Raw genomic sequence first — 21,863 nt, 5'->3', positions numbered from 1 at the left:
CCAATGTCTGATTACTCTCTTTGTAAAAAATTTTTTCCTAATATTCAACCTAAACCTCCCCTGGCACAGCTTGAGACCATGCCCTCTTGTCCTACTGCTGGTTGCCTGGGAGAAGAGAGCGACACCCAGCCAGCTACAACCTCCTTTCAGGGAGTTGTAGAGAGTGATGAGGTCTACCCTGAGCCCCCTCTTCTCCAGACTAAACAAGCCCAGCTCCTTCAGCTGCTCCTCATAGGACTTGTGGTTGAGTTCCTTCACCACCCTTGTTCTTCTCTGGACCTGCTCCAGCACCTCAATATCCTTCTTGAACTGAGGGGCCCAGAACTGGACACAGTACCCCAGGTACTCTAGGTTTTTTCTTTCAGTAAGATCCTAGAGATTATGACAGGCTTCATTCTAGACTCCAGAAACTGGACTGAGTACATATTATTTTACACATCCCAGAACTTTCACCCAAGGCTTACACTGGGGAGTTTTATCTTGTTGCTAAATGGGCTAAACCTTCCCTCTCACTGCAGCAGAAAAAAGCCACAGCTAAATTCAATGGAAGTACAACTGGGCCTCTGAAGACCACAGATTATTCCACCTACACATCCACCACCACGTACACAAACTTAAACTCCTTACATAATTGTCCCAGTGCCAGTGGTGTTACAGCTTGATTCGCGCCAGATGGTGGGCGTGCTTTCAGTGAACACTCATTGTCTCCACTGAGGCCAGGGTACATTTATATACTCTCTGTGAGTCAAAATTCTGATTTCAGAGTCAGTGTGTATAACCCTAGCCCGTATCTAAAGAGCAAAGAAAATAGGAAAGCACTGCGAGGTCTAAGGGTTTCAAAGTGCCCTGTCGTCAGACAGTTCTCCCTTTACATGCAAGTCCCTGCATCAGATGGAGAATTATGGGACAATCAGTACAAAACATGACTGCAGGATGCAAAGCATGAAATTAACTATCTTATTTAAACATTGAGATTTCTAGGGCTATTTATGCCATCTTTAGGTCACATCTGCTTTTACTCGATAGCAAAAAAAAGTTTTTCTCTTTGCAACAGCTAGTGAGTTTCACTTAGTCTTAAAAAAACTATGACAATTCTGGGGTGGATAAATGAGTCACCAATCAGCGTCATGTATCTATAGAAGACCTACAATCTTAACTAAATACTAATAACTTTAAGTTAGAAGGAAGATCATGGTGCTTTTGTGCCCTAAATTGCCAAATGGTCAAAACCATAACTTCTGAAACACTCTTCCCTTCTCTACTTTTTACTCTTTGACCATACTCTATAACACTTAAGGAAAGCAATTTGATTATAGATTTACATAAGCTTGCTTACATAAACCAAGGGCAAGAAAGAAACCCAATTTCAAACTATAGAAGAGCTTAAGAATTAGAAAAAGGCAAATTCATCTTCACCACACAAAAGTTCCCAGATGACAATGGCCTGGGAAAATCCTTCAGGGTGCCAAAAACAGATATGGAAGAAAAGTCACCCAAGCTAGATGAACTCTAGGATCAGATAAAGAATATCAAGTTGTCAAATGTAATTTAAGCTTGCATCCATTGCATTATTTAATGCTTATTGATATTATCATAATGCTTTCAATTTGCCATTAGCGTTACAGTTTTGGAGAGTCAGAAAGCCTACAGCTTCAGGAACACTGGGGCTGGAAAAAGCACGTGAAGTAGAATATGGCAGGGCACCAACATTGCTACCTCCATACCCTTCTAATCTGGGCCACTCATGGTGATGGGATGAGGGGAAACCACATGAGGAAGTGCTGAGGTCACTTGGATGTTCAGCCCAGAGAAGAGGAGGCTGAAGGGGGATGTCATCGTGGTCCACAACTTCCTCATGATGAGAAGCAGAGGGGCAGGCACTGATCTCCTCTCTCTGGTGATCAGTGGCAGGACCCAAGGGAACGGCCTTAAGTTGTGTCACAGGAAGTTTAGATTGGACATCAGGAACAGATTCTTCACAAGAGGGTGGTTGGGCACTGGAACAAGCTCCACAGGGAAGTGGTCACAGCACCAAGCCTGACAGAGTTAATTCAAGCAGCCTTTGGACAACGCTCTCAGGGAGATGGTGTGATTCTTGGAGTGGTCCTGTGCAGGGCCAGGAGCTGGACTTCAATGATTTCTGTGATTCCCTTCCAACTCAGGATATGTTATGATACCTATTTAGTTTACTCAGCATGGTAATTTGAAAGCAATTCTGAAAATTCTGAGTTATGTTTATGAATCTCAGAATTCTGATAAGAAATTTTATTTCTATTTATAGGGGACCTAGATGCAGATTATCAGTGCTTTTAAAATAATGCTGCACAAACATATACTTGGGTCAGTTACCTTTTCACATGTGTGTATACGAATGCATTGGTCAAAAGTATTTTCCATGCTCCACATATTATAGGAATAAGTTATACATTCATGGAAAGAAAAATTCAGGTAAGCACAAAACTGAAGTGGTGAGATGACAGGAAAGCATTTTCAGGATGTCTCCTGGTTACAGAGCCCTCACTGCAGTGGTTTGTCAACGTCAGAATTAACAAGAATCAGAACAAAATTCAGGACATGCTTGTTGAAGTGAGGCTTTCATTTTGTCATTTGTATGACAGAAATAACTCCTAATGAGTGAATTATGTATCTCTGTGGAGAAATATAATGGTATACAAATTCAGAGTGGGGAAAAAGTACTGTAGGTGACCTCTTCCATCTTTCTGCCAATACAAGTACCTTTCCTAAAGCTCATTTGATTCAGATATGCCCAGATCTCAAAGCAAAGTCACTCACATAAGGGATCATAACCTAGTCTTAGCAACAACTAACTGACATTATCTTCTTAAATTCCTCCTTATTCTCATGGTATAAATTTTAACAAATAAATTTTTATTTCTATAAATCACAATTACATCAAAAAGTGCTACTCTGTTACCAGTTTTGCCCCAAGCTATTGGCTCACAGTTATGGGTTAATTTACAGAGATGCTGAGCACATGCAGTGTTCTAGAAGAGTTCAGGTAAGCAATAGAACTCCATATTTTTTAAATACAAATTGCTTACTAATAAGCTGTTGCCAAGGAAATCCTCCCCAAGCATTTGGGCAAAGAAAATATGTAATGCATTCTCTGTATAGTTCTCCTTCCAGACAGTTACTCCATGGTATAGGGTACAAGACAAAAAAGAGAGAGAAAATTCCTGGACTTATCAAATTTCCATAGAGGGATTTGAAGCTAGGCATATATAATTATATGAAAATTTTCCATATGTGAAAAACATGATATGTGATTGCAGTTACGTTTTACGCATTAGGTACTTTTCAGCATGACTGCAAGTCTGGGAGAGAGGAGGGACATGAGCCAGGTGTGATGGCTCACGTTTTGAACAGAGCAGCAGAGGCTGAACACAAAGAGGTCTCTGTCAGATTACTCTTAAGTGATAAGAAGGTATCATTAAGAAGGAAGTTTTGTTCAGACTGACTTGTTAGCTGATTATCAAGTAACTTTAATAAGGAAAGAATTGTGCTTTCATAAAAATGAGACAATAGCTTTGACACAGCTAAAGTAAATGGTTTCCTTATCTTACTGTAGCCCAGGCTGGAAAACAAAGTCATGACTGCCTAAAGAACTGCAGGACTTATCCAGACAGGTATCTTACATTTTTAAAGGGAGCAATTAAACAAGACTTACCCCATCTCACCTCCGTTATTGCTCTAATTCTCTAGGAGAGTGCCTTTATATTACATGACTTTACCAGGAAGGCTACTGAAAATATGTTACATTTTCAAAACTTGCCTTTCTTCAGAGCAGCAAAATTTAAGAATTTGCATTGAATATATAGAAAAATAGTCTCATTTAGTATCATTTAAAGATCATGTGGTCATATGATTTTAAAATCATGTTGCATTATCAGTTATTTACTGTGTTCTCCATAACTTACCAAGATGCTGCAGTACTCCTCCATTTTTAACTCATGGGAGAAATGCACACCAGTAAAATTACAAGACAAACAACATCCTGTTGCAAATATATAGATGCAGTGGACTTTTGTCTTCCAGTATGAGTCCAAACCTTCTTATGACTGTGACTGTGGAACTTTCTAAATTTAATTCTTTCTCTCCTTTGAACATACTTCTATTTTTTTTAATATGCAGTTAACTGTAAGAAAAGGTCTGTATGTCACAGATACTTTTGAGTCTAATCATCAACAAAAGTTCACTAGAGTAAATGAGTAAAAATTACTTATTCTTCATATCTTATTTATCTGAAATTCTTATAAGTGTCTCACATTGTCACAATTCTGTTAAATTGTTTCCTTAGGCTTGAGCTTAAGGAACAAAAAGAAAAAAACAAAATAATTGTGAGTGCAGATTCTCCCTAACCTTTCATATTTTTTACTTATTCAAAAACAAGAGAATAGTAAGGGACTTAAATCTGCAAATTTGCAAAAACTTTGAGTCACTAAACCTCCAGAGAACCTGACAGGTCCCACGAGAACTGAGGCTAAAGGCACGTGGAATAATTATTAATTATTTAATTAATTCTTAATTACATGACCTGGTTATAATATGTGAGAAAAAAATAATCTGTCAGTTATAAAATTACATCTGTAAGAAAAGAGAACATAATTATGGGAAGGCCACATGCTCAGCCATTAGCTGTGCTCATTTCAAAAGCCAGTTTTTCTGAATTGAGATCCAATTCTATTTGTCACAAAACCAAATCATAATTCAGCAATAAGACTTACAGGAAAAACAAAGTGATTTGAACTACACTCACCTTAATAATAATTGTTATTATTATTATTGTTATTACTTATTTTCACTAATAAAATCCAACTGAAGCCAATGGGATTCTACACAGAACAACATGTCCTACCTGGGTGGACTACAAGACATATGGTAAGAAAGTGGGTATCTTCAACAGATGGAACCTAAGAACCTGCCTTTGCAAAAATTATTTGAAATTTGAGGCATCTCTCCACAACCCTTCAAGCGTGATTTTCAAGGAAAAGGAGAGAGGTTTTTCAGCACTTTATGAAAATTAGAAGTTTTTAGTAACCTCCGAATGATCACACTCAATACTTTGAAAGTTACAATGAAAAGGCTACTTGATTCTATTTTGACATAAAGTAAATTAATCCAAGCCCTCTTTTTTGCCATGAAGACATAGCATTGCACTACAGCTTTATTATGAGAATGGATCTGCAGTTTTTTGACATTTTGGAAGATTCTGTTTTCATGTCTTTTTTATTAATATTTTCTTCAGATAAATATTTCTTTTAAGAAAAATATTTGATATTAAAAGCTCACACACAACAAATTATATTTTAGAGAAAATATTAACGAATTATACAAAGATATAAAGATTATTTGTTTCTTAGTTAGCTCTGATAGCAAACTAACACACAGTATCTCAATTTCATTTAATTTCTTGTTTAAGATAAATTATTTTCTTGGCAGTATGCTATGTTCTGGACAGTAGCTCAGCTACGAGCGAGTAATGATGAATCGTTGGGATTAATTTTTAAATTAAAATAAAATTCTAGTGTGTTTAGAAAGGCTTTTAAAATTAGGTTAATGCCAAAGAAAGTGGTTTGCTTTGTTAAAAACATTGATAAAGGAAAATTACAGAGAAAGTCTACTTTTTGCTGTTATTGAGAGAATTCTAATGCCTGCCACACTCATTAGCTTTATAGGGTGCAGTTTCAAGGTTGTTCAGGACAAGTCCATGAAATTGGGAGCACTGCACAGCACTGTAATCATAAGTATGACATGCATTTGCATATCTGTAATAACATAAATTCTATTTACTATATTTTCTAGGAAGTAGCAATTACTGTGAAAATCTACAGAACATCTTTGAGGCGTATTTGAGGTGAAATTTATCCTTTAATATTCTCAATTTGTTTCAAACCTACTTTATTTTGGTTTCTTAAATATTGTCTGATTATCCTGTAATCCTATGATCACTATTGTTTACAAAGCAAATGATAATTTCTGGGACGGGGAAGAAGCTAACCTAATAAAAACACTATTGAAAAGTTTGTTTTCCTACAAATGCTCTAGCATTATCCAGCATTTGGTGACACACAGCCACCTTAGGTAGCTCTAGTGCAATGCTCAGGCCCTGTGGGTGGGGAAGTTGCAGTGTGTTTCTTAGAGGATTGCACTTTTAGCTCATGACTTGGAGCAATGAGATGGCAGGGTTGGGAATTTCCCTTCCCCTTCTCCCCTCTGCAACAGAAGCTCTTAAATTCATCAACTGGAACGTATTTTAATCTCAAAAGTTCTCAAATGAGTAAATTTATTGTTCAACAAAGGCACCTCCCCGCATGATGAAGAAACTGATTCCAAGTTTAATTCTGTATTGCTGGTATGCCAAAACTGAACAGATTATACAAGATTTCTATTCACTGACTAAGGCACATAATTCATTTACCAATCCACTGATCAGCTGTCACTAGAAAATGTCTCATACTTTAGACTAAAGGATTTTAATAGAAACTTTCTCATCCTGATCTCAAACCTGTTAAGCATATAACTATTTATTAAAATCCCCCTGGTAGTGTGATACACATTACTGCTGAACAACTCAATGATTCTTAAAACCATAGTAAATTACTTGCTGATCTTTACCGTATCAGGAGATTCTATTCAGTAAACCAAGCATTTCTTCTTCAGTGACTCATATGGAGTGGCTAAGTACCCAGGTATGGTATGAATTACTCCTCCTTGGTAGCTTTCAACAACTATCTACTGGACATCTTCAAATATCAGTATTTTTTTTAAAAAAATAACATTTTTCTACTTCTACAGGATGAGAAAACTGTCACATTTTCAAACTCTAGCTTGAAGGCACTCGGCTCTGCTGAGAGTCTCAGCTTGAAATTGTTTTATTTAGCAATTTATTTGAAATGAAACTGTGTCTGCTCCAAAAAGTAAGGAAACTTCTGTTGTAACCATCCATCCCTGAGGTCCTCAGCTCCCAAAGGCTGAGAAAGAATCCATGTTACAAGTGAACACTCATCTAAATTTCTGAAAAACTGTAAAAAGAGATTTTCAAAGTTTGAGGTTTGAAAACATAAACTACCATGTACATGCTCAGTTACCTAAATAAATGACCTAGATTAGAATTACAGTCTGGATTAGAGTGAACAGGATTCACTTGCTTTAAAAATTAAGTCACTATTTGATGTAGAGAAGCACCTAATTTTGTTATAATTTTTAATGATTTTTTTCTAATACATTACTACTTATTATCTTCACATTTTGCTGTCAGTAATTACAGTATATAATTTATTAATAAGTCCTCAAGACACAGGCAACTAAACAAGGTTTAGTTTTCTAATATAGTTCATATTAGAACCATATTAGTTTTCATAATAATTTTCTACATGGTCTATATCTGAAAGAAGAGTTCCAAACTACGCATAACTTTGGGTCTGAATCTGAGAATAACCATTGCACAACCATTAATAAAGTGTATACTGCTTCACTGAGATTTTTGTCACTGTAAATAATTATACTTGCTGGAGCAAACAGAATATGTAAATGGTAAGGTAAATTTTGATGAGTTTTGGGTTTAGGGTTTTTTTTAACTTTTTTCCTCAGATCGACTCCAAAATCTGACTTTGTTAAACTTCTGATAAAATTTCAAAAAGGTAACAATACATTCACTTCAGTATCAGCAGTTCTTGCACAAGAAGGACATCACAAATAATTATGTTTTAAACATTGGGATGTTTAAACAAGACAGACTGCAACGACACGTTCATTCATATAACACATAAATTCCAAAAGAAATAGTAAAGAATTCTACACTGACCATAGTCTGTGTTTTCTGGCTCCCAACAATTTGATGGCCAAAAATAGGGTGTCTGTAGACAAAAAAAAAGTAGGTAACTCAAGTTAGACAATGCAAGAATTATACAGTCCTTGGATTGATACTGGTTTGCAGAATCAATTTATATTTACAGTAGATCTACTACACTGTCGACAATTTTGAAGTAGGCATCAAACCAGAAAATTACTATTGTACACTTGTTTTTTACACTAGTATCAGAATGACACTGAAGCAGAAGAACAAAGTATTCTTTTTATTCTCAAAGTTAGAGGAACAAAACCCACAAGGTTAGGCAGCGAGATTACATCTTCCCTAGAAACACACCTCTCACATGTCCTGAAGAATCAGTTTTAGAAGGTGTAAAGACAGAAGACCCTTTGAGGTTCATTCAGTTCTTGGTTTTGGAGAGTTTTCATTAGTATAGATTAGTAACCAATACACTTTACTAAGAGTTATTTGTTTAAAAATGCCACTAAAGTTACCACAGTCTAATTTTTTCTAACTGTTTACCAATTATGATTTAAAATTCTTTTTAAGAGAAAGAAAATAGAATTACCAGCAATTACTGCAACACCATCCTTATAAAAACTGTGCTAAATACATTGTTAAAATAATTCACTTCCAACAAATGAAAAGTATAAGACTATATAGGCATTTTTCAAACAAATAACTTAATTTTTAAAGTGGTAATTTTTTGTTAAAATGAAAATAATTACAGCATTTTTCATAACACATCATCCCTGTATGGGCTATTCACTTAAAAGTTGGACTCAATGATCCTTGTGGGTCCCTTCCAAGTTGGAATATCCTGTGATCGATTGACTAATCTGTGTATACTTACATAACACATAGATACAGAGAGTTTCATAATATTTGAGCCGTTGAATTAAACTCATTAAATGTGTGGACCGGTTTGAGTGGTATTTAAAAACACAAGTGCTTCTTTAGGAAAAATTTCTGCTTTACTTTCTGTTTCTCATTATTTTTTCTCAAAGAGCTCCCAGCTGCAAAAATGGAAACCCCTCTGCTGGCCACTTCCCTCAATATTGTTCTAATGCTAATCTGGAAACCAACAGGGCTGAAGTGTGGCACATTCACAACTGTCAAATTAAATATATATTGTGAAAAATCTTTTGCTATTGTGACATTGACCCATCAACTTTAATAGAAGCAATTTAGAATGTGTTATTTAGCAAGCAACAGCAATCAGCTGAAGGGTAAAAAAGGAACTGACTTCAAAGGCTGAGATGTGTTTCTTGCAAATTATTTTGTACTTTGTAAGGAGCAAGAATAAGTAATTCTCTGATAAATGACTCCTTCACAGTACCACTAAAATCAAAGTGGCCAGTAGAAGCATGTATAAGCTCAAATAGAAAAAGGGGAGGAACCTCTAAAGAATGACTTGCAGTACTCAGTGAATTTTGAAGCAAGAAGCTATAAAATTAATTTAACACATGTTAATGTGAGCCATATAAAGCAAAAAGTCACATCATTGAAATACAGAGTTTACAAATTCAGAAAGGGAGAACAGTCCTTCCTTAGTGGCATGAAGTGTATCGTGGTAGAGCCCCTGGAAGGAAAGCACAGCTATATAATTTTTTGGCTAACAGTAACTTTAACCTTTGCTTACAGGTTCAAGATGAGCTTCTGAAAAAAACTATGAAGGGACAGTTACTAAATACATAGAAACCATATCCGCTCAGGCAGTGTCTCAGCTGAAACTCTTCCAGTTGGGGATATACTTGCTGCAAAATCCATACTAAAACTCCTCATGCATACTTAGGATTTCTTTTGACAAATTACATATACTCCATCCCAGCTGAGATTAAAAAATAAATTCCATCTTCTGATTTAGAGAAAATCATAAAATTGCTTCCAGCATTCATTTCCCATAAGGCTATGAGGAAACACTATATATTCATGACTACATGTTAATGATGTTAGAGGAAGACTGTTGTTTCATACATAAATGAAAAGCTACACCCAGACAGCGTATTGTTTTCAGTATTTAGTTGAAATAACATATTTAACTTCTATTGGAACTTGCACTTCAGTGGTGAAGGCAGTGTGAGCATTAAACGCAATATGGGAAAGGGAACATGATCTTCAGTGTTGTGAAATATTGTCACCTTAGCTCACAAGGAGGCAGAGATGGCCAAGGCTTTTCTGAAGGATAAAAAGAGGCACCCTAATGTCAGAACCTGCTTCTAGCAGAAAGACTCCGTTCAGACCAACATTGAGAAATGTAAAAATGCACCAAGGACACTTTTTCCTTTCCAAAGGTGAACAAAACTTATGAGGGAACAGACAAAATAGATTTTATTCCATTAGAGAATACCTGACCAACACTTTGCGGGTGTGCAGTAGTTGGAGTGAAAGTGACTGTAGCATGAGACTGGTATTCTGCAAAGACAAGCACAGGAGCATGAGGGCCAGCAGGCTCAGAAAACAGGCAGAGGAGATCTCCTGGGAAAGTAATCAAGGAACAGAGAGGGATGGGAGATGGTAGTTTTTAAAAGAGACTGTATGAAATGTCTGAGTATCTCTGGAGAGAAAGTGCAGAGACAGATCAGCGTAACCACACTGGCAATTTCCAATGAACTAAATGTGGAAAAGAGATCATGGAAAAAGCATAAAATAATGCTACCAAGGACAAGTCTAAGCCTCCCTGTGCCAGGGAGATAAAAGCAGAAAAGTTAAAACAGACCACGAGTTTTAATTAGCAAAGCACATGATAAGCCATATTAAAAGGTTTCAATAATGTGTGATAAGGTAAGCCAAAAAGAAACCCCAGTAAAAGGCAAACATTACAATATGAGAAAGGGGTTCAAATAACAGCTACTACAGATAAGTTCAGAAAATTATTAAATGCCTTCTTTGTTTGAGTCTCCAGAAGGAGGGAGAGACTGTGGTCAGATAAAGGTCTTTGTGCCCAGGGAATGACGTGCAGGCATGAGCTCTCCTTTCTAATGCTCTGAACTGGGCATGCACAAGCTTCCTCTGAACTGCAGGCCATGACCCTGCCTTCCTGGTGCTCAGATGCATTTAATGGGACTTGCTGAGAAGCACAGCTCATCAGCTCAGGCACTGCAACATGGCCAGAGCTGGCCTCCAGCCAGCTGGCTCCCAGAGGGAACAAAGTTCAAATCTGCCTGCAATCAGCTCTGTGAACATGCCCAAAATTAATTTGGACATGAAGATAAAACTACAGGGCAAAGCACAGGGCAAAAAAAAAACAGGAAGGGGAATATTTTATGAGGTCAGACAGTTCAGGTTAGAACGCTGATGAAATTCAGCACAGAATACTTAAGGATTTATTGTGCTTTCATGTGGGTAAACTGTGTTTATTTGTGAAAAACCAAAAAAAGCCTGACCAAACTAAAAAACAACTCCTAGTTCCTCAGTACTGTGATTTATATGCATGTGTAAATACTATGACGAAATTCTTGCTCCGATTGTTTTCTTCTCTGTCTCCAACCCTATAGCAACTACTATTTAACTGATGAGAGTTATCAAAAGTGTTGAAGTATCTGCATGATGTTTAAAGGGGCTCAAGATACCTGAAGGGCAAGTTATAAATGGAAAAAATATTCCTTTGAGTAACCTTTGAAACATGGGCAGTTTTTTTTAAAACAAACTAAAATCACATAAGGCAGAGGAGCTTCAGAAGACTACAGCAAGGGGAAGAACTACCTTTTCCAGAAAAGGGGGAAAGATGAAATTTTCTGTTTTATAATCTTTCTAGATCTACTGTCTAGATTGAATAATTGTAACACACTATCTATTTTTAATCTTTAAAAGCTAAAATTTACTAATACTTGGATTTTTCAAAGAGACTGTTAAACCCCTACTAGATGACAAATTAACAGTAGATGCTATGTATTTTGACCAAGGCAAAGTCCTACATTACTTTCTTACCAGCAAGTAAAGATTTATGTTATCACCCTAAGATATGTGCTCAAAAGCAGCTACAGCTGCTGATAAAGTTGTACTCAGAGTAGATATCGATTATTCGCTTTCATAGCAGGAAATGGCATTGATGTGTGCAGAGACAAGGAAAATTCTCCTAAAACCAGGCACAAGAAATAGGGTTAAGGGACAGGATTAAGACTTAAAGTGAAAAAAAGTCCAAAGCATCAAGAAAAAAAAAAAAAAAACTTTAAAAAAACCTAGACACTGAAAAAAAAGCAGGATACAAAAATCAGTTTCTGATTAAAGGATTTTTTTCGATGCTGTGATTGTATAGAAAAAAGCACCAGCAATAAACATGTGTGTAGTTAACATGACTGATGTTTTTCCGAAAGAATATTCCACATTTTCTTCCCTAATGGTTTGGTATCAACAGACATAAAGTTCTAGTCTGAATCTGAAGTTTACTTTGTCCTTTGTTATAGACCTCAAACAGTTTAAACACATAACATGTGACTATAATGTATATTCTGTTTCCACTTCTGTTTCAAAAGTCTCCACACAATTTCACACTCCAGATATTTAACAATCCCTTAGAATTTGCTGACGAAGTCATCCATGAAGAACTGGGGGAGAATGATTTGCCTTGCTCAACACAGAAAGATTAGGAAGATAGAACAGTTTGATGAGAAGATCCCTGGTCTCATGGAATGAGGTCAGAAATGAGAATAGGAGGCATGTGCAAAAGAGAAAGCTGCCTGTTCTCATCTGATCTATAAAAAAAATTCCACAGCAATGCAGAGAGGCTCTGCATAATAAATTACCTTCTCTATAGCTGGACTACGCAAACAAAGCTCGGTTCAATTATTTGTTACAAATCACATATGCCAAGTACACGGTAGAAGAATTAGAACATCCCCTGCAATATCATATATTCCTATGGCACAAATATTACACAATCTGTGGACCTTGTTTCATGATCTAGAAGTCCATAAGTGAAGATTTTATCCAGGACAGCTATGAATTTGGCATAACATGTTGTACCACAACACCACCACTTTCAAAGAGAAGATTATGAAATACCATGGGTGTTGGGGTTTTTTTGTGAAATATAGAAAATCTGAAGGAATTATCACACTTAAGAATTTTACTTTTCCTCAGAAGGAAGAATACTCCATGACGGAGTATTAAACAGGGAACATTTGTCATTTTGCCATGACATCCCACTTATAGCTGAAGGAAGGTGGGTGGTAGAACGGTTTGGGGAAAGTCAAGTACTGTTTATCAGCCCAGGTAGAAATAATGCTGCCAATTTTTATCAGTACACTTTTGAGGCACTTTGTTTAATTGTAGATGTAATTTGAATCAGCAGTCAGGACAAGTCAGGAGCTAAAGAAATAAGGCTTAACTAGCACTGCAGATGTAATTGTGGAGACATTTAAGCCTTCGGAACAAAACAGGCTGTTACAAGGATCTTTCTGCCATTGACAGAAAACTGATTTTGTACACACAAACGCATACTGGTTCTCTTGCATTATACCTTAGTATCATTAAGTAAACCTAGCCTTGGAAATCCATAATTCTCCTGTTAATAAAGCCATATGAAACAAAATCTTGTAATATAGCACATATTCCACAATAAACAAATTGGCATGCAGTGGCTGCTAAGCATCATAAGCAATCCTGTGATAAAGCAAATAGATCTGCCTTGGCTCTACCACAAAATCAATCAATAATAATATCTGAGCTAATGAAACAGCCACTTGTAAAAATCAGTGTTTCCCACAGCTTTTATAAAACATGATTAATTTCTACGCATTAAACTGTATTACAGAGGAGGGAAATCATTAAGCACCTTTCAGCTACCCCTCGTTGATAGTAATAAGAAAAGAGTTGTTGTCTCTGAAGCTGTTCCACTCCATGGAATTTTTTAAAATCCAATTACTTGGATGGGAGAGGAATATTCAAATCACTTATAAACCCTTGCATATTACTGCTATTCTTCTCACAGGCACCAGGGAGCCTTTATAAACAGCTGAAATCAAGTCTTTGCTGAAAAGTAGTTATGCACAATCTCAAATGCTTTGCATGACGGATGGCAAAATTCATGGGCATTCTGTTTTAAATTAATTGCGGTTGACACAAATGATCTCTGGTAAAGGAAAAGGGTAAGATTGCTAGTCTAGCACTGTCAAGCCCATAGAGGAAGGACGCCAGCAAGTAGTGCTCCATGGTTAGCTCAAAATCCTTGAAAAAAGAGTTTTAGAAACAAAATTTTGACTCTGTGACTTCTCTTTTCTAATCTGAAAAGGGGATGAGCATGGAAAGCAGTGTGGGGGAAAGTGTGTTTGCCTAAGGAGTTAATAAAGAAAAAAGGGCACTGATGAGGAAGTCAGAAAGACATGTGGATTTGAAATATTTTTCCCTCTGAAACCTAAACAGAACCTGTATACGCTGTATTTTCTCTTCAGCCTGAGCTGAAGAGAAAATGAATTAGTCATTGCACCTGCAATTGCCAAAGAAAATCTGCCAAATGCTGAATAAGATAACCTTTTCCTTTTTTATTTCTAGAATCTGGCTTCCAATAAAATCCTTCCCTCAAGGCACAGTAGATGATCCAGCAAGGCTCTGGAGAGTGGCTGAAGAGCTGTGATGTTCAGCCACAGAATCAGTACTCAGAATGGCCAGAGGCTGGCTCAGGACTGAGCCAAGAGGTAGCTAGGCGGGTAAGGATGACTCAAAGAGATGCGTAAAGCAATGTCATTCCACTTGAAACATGAAGATCCACAACACTTCACACTCTAAGCTATTTTGCAGCAAAGACATTTCAAGATCCTTACAGTAATTGCTATATAATTCTAGCCCCAATTCAGGCACAGGAAAACAAAGCCAGTGAGGTTAAAAGCATTTGCCAAGAAAGTGATCCCAGCGGCAGAACAGGAAAAGACATGACAGTCCAAATCTTCACCTCGCCGAGGTCCATGAGTTTTGCTGCTATCTTCATCACACTCATGCTTTCACAAGAAAGTGTTCCCATTTTCACACTTTTTCTCAGTTATTTGTGCCTTTCATCTTAGAAGTTACAAAACAACAGCAAAACCTAACTCTCATCTCTGAAAATTAATTTATTAAATGGAAGTGTGATTATCACTAATCTCATGTATCCTAGAAGTTTGTTTAAAGCCAAAAGATATTAGGAAGATTATATTTCATTATTAACATTGAGACACTTAGTATGCATTTGGAACTTGTAGAGGAAATCAACATATTTTTCCTGGGATGCTATTGCAGAAGCTTACCAACTGAGAGGGCAAGTCAGGCATTCCTCACCAGGACAAATATATGTGGACACAGATGAAATGTCTCAATGGGTAATCCCTGGCCCAGGGACAATCTAAGGTGCAGTTTGCTTTTCTTATTTGGGCCCCTAATATCTATTTACTCTCAGGTAGAAGAAGGTGGTTAGAAGGTATTCAGCTCCTTCTTTGGTCCCAGGCTTAAATTAATAGGAAAAGGCAATGCAGCTTTTCTCGTTTTCCTTATTGAGACTAATAAAAAAAAGTCATCTCTTAATAAGGCAATTAATATTTAGATCCATCTCCTTTGAATTAAATTGATATCACATAAACTAACCTAATTAACACCTGAGTAGGTCAAAGAATGATCCAGAATTATTTATTTTATTTCATATTATTTAAAAAAGCAGATGTAACTATACTCTTGCCTCCTGATGGCGAGAGTAATAACTGAAAAAGTATAATTTTTACCTGGAAAAGGGCATTTGCCCAAATGAAGCAAAAAATCTCCAGTGCTTTTACCTATTTCTATACAAAAGAAGGTTGTTTAAAACAAACTGAATGTAATACTATTAGGAGGGAATGTGTCACCCTTTGGAAAACAAAACATGAAGTGCATGGAGAACATTATTACAGCTAGTCTGTTTTTTGTTGGACAGTTCTTTAAATTGCAGAGATTTCTCTGCAGGGATGGCTTCTGAACTTTTCAGTGCTGGCAGGTGCACAGTTTTCTCTTTCTATTAAAATATCCAGAAATCTTAGAATCCTGTCCAACACTCAGAGGGTACCATTTCCAAAGCACCTGAACATCTGTTCTAGTGCAAAATTCACACATTTGCAGTCAAACTTTCCTCCCCATTGACCATGCTGTCTTCATCTTCCAATTTAACAGCTTCAGTAACAGATTTTATACAAGTCTTACTTTGGTGGGGAACATGGAGTTGTAATCATATGAATTTTGCTGTTATAACTCCAGTTAACAGTATGACACCACTATGAATTTTTTCTCATGCCATACATTGACAGCTAAAGTTGCATTGTTTTATCATTGTTAGCATAGGAATAGCAACACAAAAGGTACCACAGAACAGCAAACAACACTGCAGATATAGACTGAGCAACACTCGAGGAAAGCCATCTTATTTCATACATGTTTGTCACATGGGCGCCGAATTCTTAACCTAAGTAAATAAACTGATAAAGTTTACAGTCTGGCCCTCACTGAAGCTTCATGTCCAAACATGTAGGCTCTAGATCTCTCTGAGGAAAGCTCACAGTGGTGTAGCTGCAGCAGTCTCAGTGGTTCACAGTGCAGCTAATTCTAGCCTGTACTTTCCTTCAGTTGAACTATCATGCCAGCAGAGGTGCTTATTTCCCATGCTTGAGATAGAAGCAGGCCAGCAGCTGGACAGAATTCAAAGACTAGCACTCCTGTGAGTAAGTACTATGCTCTGCAAAATTAAGTCCTTGGATACTTTGTCCTTCTGACCTCTGCTTATGCAGAGACAAGCCAGCAAGTGGAGCCTCAATCACTCCATGATTCCTTTCCATTTGCCTCATCAATAAGCCCCTTAAGTCATGGCCCATCTCTCTTCTTTATACTGAATACTGAGAAGAATGAAGCCCTATGAGCTTAAAATAAACCTTTTCCTTCAAATACTCTTACCAGGATCAAAGGTAACTGTGGAACTAGGGGAGGAGGCTTGGAATGACAGCTCTTTGTACTACCCATATCCACATCTAACTTTCCATTCTGCTGAAGGTCAAGTTTTTTGCACTGTATGACTCACGGGATCTAAATATGAAGATATGATAATATTGTTTGCAGGTATGCAATAATAATTCTCTTTCTTGCCAGACTGTGATGGGTGTATTCATGCAAAGATTCTGGTTTAAAAAAATATTACGAGTCATTCTCTTCCCTTATGTGAATCTATAGAACTTAAGCCAAAATATTGATGAAACTATTGCACAGTGATTAATATAATACAATGTTTGAGACTATGATTGGCCCCCAATGTATCGCAGTTCTCTTCTGAATTTTAAAGACCACAGTCTTAGTCTTATTTTATTCCTGATGGCTCCTTATTTAGACAATCTTTAAGACATAGTTTATTGTCTTGAAGACAACAGATTTTGCTCTATCAGATATTACTATTCTGTATTTAACACAGTTAGAAGTAACAAAGCAGAATTACCAAACTCAATTTCATAGTGATAATCATCATACCATTTCAAAGCAATAAATATCTAGGGAAGATCTTGGACCAGCTGTTGGTGATACTTACCAGAAGGATCACCTAATAGGAAGAGCAATACAGAACAAAACCACCATTGCCAAAGGTGGCACATGGCAAGCAAAGTTAATTCCTTCTCTAGAATACATAATCTGCCATCATATTTGCTTCAGGTCACTGGCAGTATTGTTCTTCAAAATTCTAGCCTGCTATTCATTATTAGAAAAAAAAAAACACTCCTGCTCCCAGGCCTTCAGTTTGAAATCTAATATAATAAAACACAACTATGTAGGTATCTGAATAATATACTTGTAATTATAGGCATACACATACATACATACATACATATAAATACTTCCAGCTTGGTCTGAAGCATGTGCATGTTTGTTTTATGCAGCGGGACTGACAGATCAATGTAAAAATGTGTTAAAAATGTCTGCACTTGTTAGAAGAATACACACTGCTCCAATACTATTCAGTCACCAGTAAGGAAATCCTCATATAAGAAGGAAAATAAATATTACTCTCCATTATTTATCAGATTTCTGCTATAGGTTTAATAATTAAAATCCCCCTTTCCAAATTAAGACTATGCGAGGAATAAGGGTCAATAAGATAATATAATTTGCTTTATTATATTTCCAAAATATTATATTAATTCATTTCATGAGAGATAGTTCCACATTTAGCATTATCATACTTTTTTCCAGATATCAAAATGGTCATTATCATTTTAACACTTTGCTGAAAATTTATAAATAAATTCCTTCTACCATTTTTTAATTTATGGGAAATTTCACCATTTACCGGGTTATGTAAGACACAAAGTATGGTTAAAATTTGCTGTGAACCTTTGTGCAAGACTTTTAATATTAGACTCCATTTGGGCAAGTCAAGAAGATACTGAAAATACCTACCTGGAATCGATAAAAGGTGCCATCATCCTTCAGTGTTAGAACATGGTCTGAGATTGGAAAGAAATAGCCATGTGCTGCCATCAGTGTTCCTAAATGTAGAGCTTCCACTGTTTGAAGAAAAAAGAAAGATAAACTTTAAAAGTGAAATAACTTCTTTTCAGCAGTTTAGTTTTGTTGTTAAGATTCACCTGATCTCCTGCAGATAACCACTTTGTTCTCAGTCAAAGTCTTGCCATCACGAAAGACCTGTCTTTTTCTATGTAATATAATAACACAACCAAAAAAACCCCTGTACTTTCCTTCACAAATAGCTTTAAATGTCCCATTTGCAGCTGCAGCTCCACTACTTATATTGGCATTAGCAGGTAGCTACCTCAATGTTCACTCACTTGTTCTGAAGCTAAAAACAGCCCTCATTTTTACTCTGATGGTGCAGCCTACTTTTATTCTTTAAAACAGTTTCTGATTAGATGTTAAAATAGTTGATTCCAATTACATATCTTCCTCACTAGCTTTATCAGAGCCACTGTAAAGGAGAGAGATTTCCTTAAAAGTTTCTTGTTATAGGGAAAATAACAAAGAAACATAGGATACCAGAACAGTTGAGGTTGGAAGGGATCTCTGGAGGTCATCTCATACTTGCTCAAGCAGAGACATCTTGAACTGCTCGCTGAGGACCATGTCCAAGTGTTTTTTGTATAGCTCAAAAGAGGGAGACTCCACAACCTCTCTGGGCAACCTGCACTAGTGTTCAGTCACCCTCACAGTAAAAAAGTGTTTCCTGATCCTCAGTGGGAACCTCCTGTGCTTCAGTTTGTGCCCATTGACTCTTGTCCTATCACTGGGCAACACTGAATAGAGACTGGCTCCAACTTTTCTACGTGCTCCCACCAGGTATTTATACATATAGATGAGTTTCCACCTGAGCCTTCTCTTCTCTAGACTGAACAGAATCTTTTCTCATAGAAGAGTTGCTCCAGGCCCTTAAACATCTTTGTAGTCCTCTCTTGGAGTCTCTTCATTGTGTGCATATCTCTCTTGTAGTGACGAGTCCAGAACTGGACACACAGAGGATAAATTCAATTCACTTTAATGAAAAAAATTCTAGTATGCAACAGTAAGGTTTACATGTGCTCCTGTATTTTCAGTGAATCACTATCCAGTACCAGACCCTGAAATCTTTAGCTCAGTATTGTCATTATTTGTCTGATAAGAACACAATGTTGGAAGAAGAGAATTGCAGTAGTTGGAGTCATGGTCTTATTGCAGTATTTAAGTCCTTCTATCTTTTTACCATATTTCTTTACCAACCTTGTAACAACTCCAGTACAAATCCTGAAAATATCTGTACAGCAATTTCTGCTTTACCATTAAAAATTTCCAGGCAAAATTTGCTAATATCAGTCTACAACCACCAAAGCATTCTAATTTTAGAAGTTATATGACAAAGCCATCAGTTACAGGAGCTGGTGCTAGAGAGGACAACACTGCTGCTGAACAACACCAGCAATGAGAAAATTTAAAAGACCAATAAAAAAGCCATAATGAACACCTGAGGAATAAGAGAAAGATGGGAAAGGGGAGGAAGAAAAAGGCAAAAAACAGAAGGAGAAAGACAAAACCAGCAAGATCTGCCTAAAAAAATTATTAAAATACGAAATCAGCATGAATCCATAAAGTATGCAGAATCAGTAAGGATGCATATTTGCAGTAAGAAAAACATGTTGCACCACCACAAGTTACAGAGATTCATATTCATCTTCTAAGAAGTGCTCATCTTCTACGCGCTTATTTCTTCCTATTGCCTTAATTTGGCTTTCAGCAATGGCAACCATAAATATTGCAGGACAGCTTTGTCTCGCCCTGCCTCTTAAAAACATCACTGCCATATCTGACCAGCAGTTACAGCATCATCAGGCAGAAAGAAATGTGAATCCTGATATCTGCGTTCTTGCTAACACAGAGAGTTTCACTTATGCTTCACCCATCGTTATTTTGAATATGAGAAGTGAACACAGGTTTATTCACTTACCCATACTTATCAGCATCCCAAAAAATTCCATCTTTCACTCTTTGCTCACCTGAAGACATTCACTGGCATAGGAGATACAGGAGAAGCAGTGGGACATCTTTAAACTAACCCAAAGCCAACAAGCATGTGAAAGGAACAAGAAAGGGCATCTGGACAGTACCTAGCTGAGATCACATAACTCTACTAGGATTTATTTGATACCAAATAATTATTGCCATTGTGTTTAGCAAACTGGTTCCTGTCCCTCCAGCAGAGCCATTACCTAAGAAAATACAACACACTCTCTCTGGCAGTGAGCTCTCTGGCCTGCTATAAAATGCCACAATGCTATTAACAAGCCATTTCCCACTTGCAAGCCTATAAGAATTGTCTCTAACAGAAAAAAGGTAGTTGCTTCACTCCTTGTGCTTGTGATGTCTGTAAATCTCCATGTGAACTTTGTCCCAATTATTGTAAGTTCACATATTGTAGCTACTAATTCATTTCAAGCCGCTAAATTCTATTATCCCATGGATCAGAAATTTTGAGTCAATGCTTTCTCTAGTGAGTCAGTTGCTGAGGTTCTTTTTACTTTGGTTCACTTCATCTGCCTTTTAATTGTATTAAGCTTTTCTTTGTTCTTCACATTGGAACTTATTCCCAATTAAAAAAAAATTTATTTTTGCAGGTATTGTGTATCTTCATGTGTGGTAGGTTGACCTTGGCTAGACATCAGGTGCCCACCAAGCCACTCTATCACCCCCCTTCCCAGCCGGACAGAGGAGAGAGAGTAAGATGGAAAATGACTCATAGGTTGAGGTGAGGCAGTTTACTAAAGCCAAAGTTTACGCGTGCACAAAGTTTATTCTCTATTCCCGTTAGCAAACGGTGTTTGGCTACTTCCTGGGAAGAAGGGCTTTTAGTATGCATGACAGTTTCTCAGCAGGCAGACATTGTAAACAACTAATGCCCCCCTTCCTCCTCCTTTCCTTAGCTTTTATATCTGAGCTGTCATATGGTGTGGGACCATCCCTTTAGTTAGTTTGGATCAGATGGCCTACTTGTGTTCCCTCCCAGGATCTTGCTTTCGACTGGGGAAGGAATGCTACAGTGCTGATGCTGTGCCAGCACTGCTCAGCAGTAGCCCAAACACCGGTGTGTTATCAACACCTTTCTAGCTACCAGTGCAAAGCACAGCACTGTAAGGACTGCTATGGGAAAATGAACTCCATCTCAGCCAGACCCAATACATTGTGGAATGAGAGAAAAACAAAGGAAGAAATGTGCTGACATTTTTTAGAGAAAGGATTTCTTAGACAAGGGTGACAGGGCTTGCCAGGGAGCTCTGACGCAGATGAGAGTTCATTCTCTTCAGATTTAGCAGAAACTAAATAGGCTCCAGATTTGTTTCACGTTCTTCCTGGATTCTGAATTGTAATGTTTTTCAAGATCACAAGGAGCTTACATTATTTCCCTTTACTCAGCAATTTTTAGACCACATCTGGACTATCATGTCCAGTTATGAATAACATGTCCATTACAGTACAAGAAAGACATCAACAAACTCGAAGTGAGTCCAGTGGGAGTTCATCAAGATCACTGGAGCTGGAAAATGCACCCTATAAGGAGAGGCTGGAGGAGCTGGGCTAG

At 37.1% G+C, this 21,863-nt stretch overlaps 1 protein-coding gene across 18 annotated transcripts in view; it reads right to left on the bottom strand.

The window, feature by feature from the left end:
* RGS7 (regulator of G protein signaling 7) overlaps window positions 1-21,863 on the bottom strand; it is a 265,193-nt gene that overhangs the window by 63,465 nt on the left and 179,865 nt on the right. For all 18 annotated transcript variants that reach the window (XM_064648708.1, XM_064648720.1, XM_064648709.1 and 15 more), the window contains 2 exons: window positions 18,203-18,309; window positions 7,826-7,877 (listed from right to left, as the gene is read on the bottom strand). In XM_064648708.1, coding sequence (XP_064504778.1) covers window positions 7,826-7,877; window positions 18,203-18,309 — 159 coding nt within the window. The remainder of the gene's footprint in view (window positions 1-7,825; window positions 7,878-18,202; window positions 18,310-21,863) is intronic.

The sequence above is a fragment of the Pseudopipra pipra genome, chromosome 3 (genome assembly GCF_036250125.1).
Source record: "Pseudopipra pipra isolate bDixPip1 chromosome 3, bDixPip1.hap1, whole genome shotgun sequence".
NCBI classification, from domain to species: Eukaryota; Metazoa; Chordata; class Aves; order Passeriformes; family Pipridae; genus Pseudopipra; species Pseudopipra pipra.
This window is presented reverse-complemented; position numbering and strand designations above follow the sequence as displayed.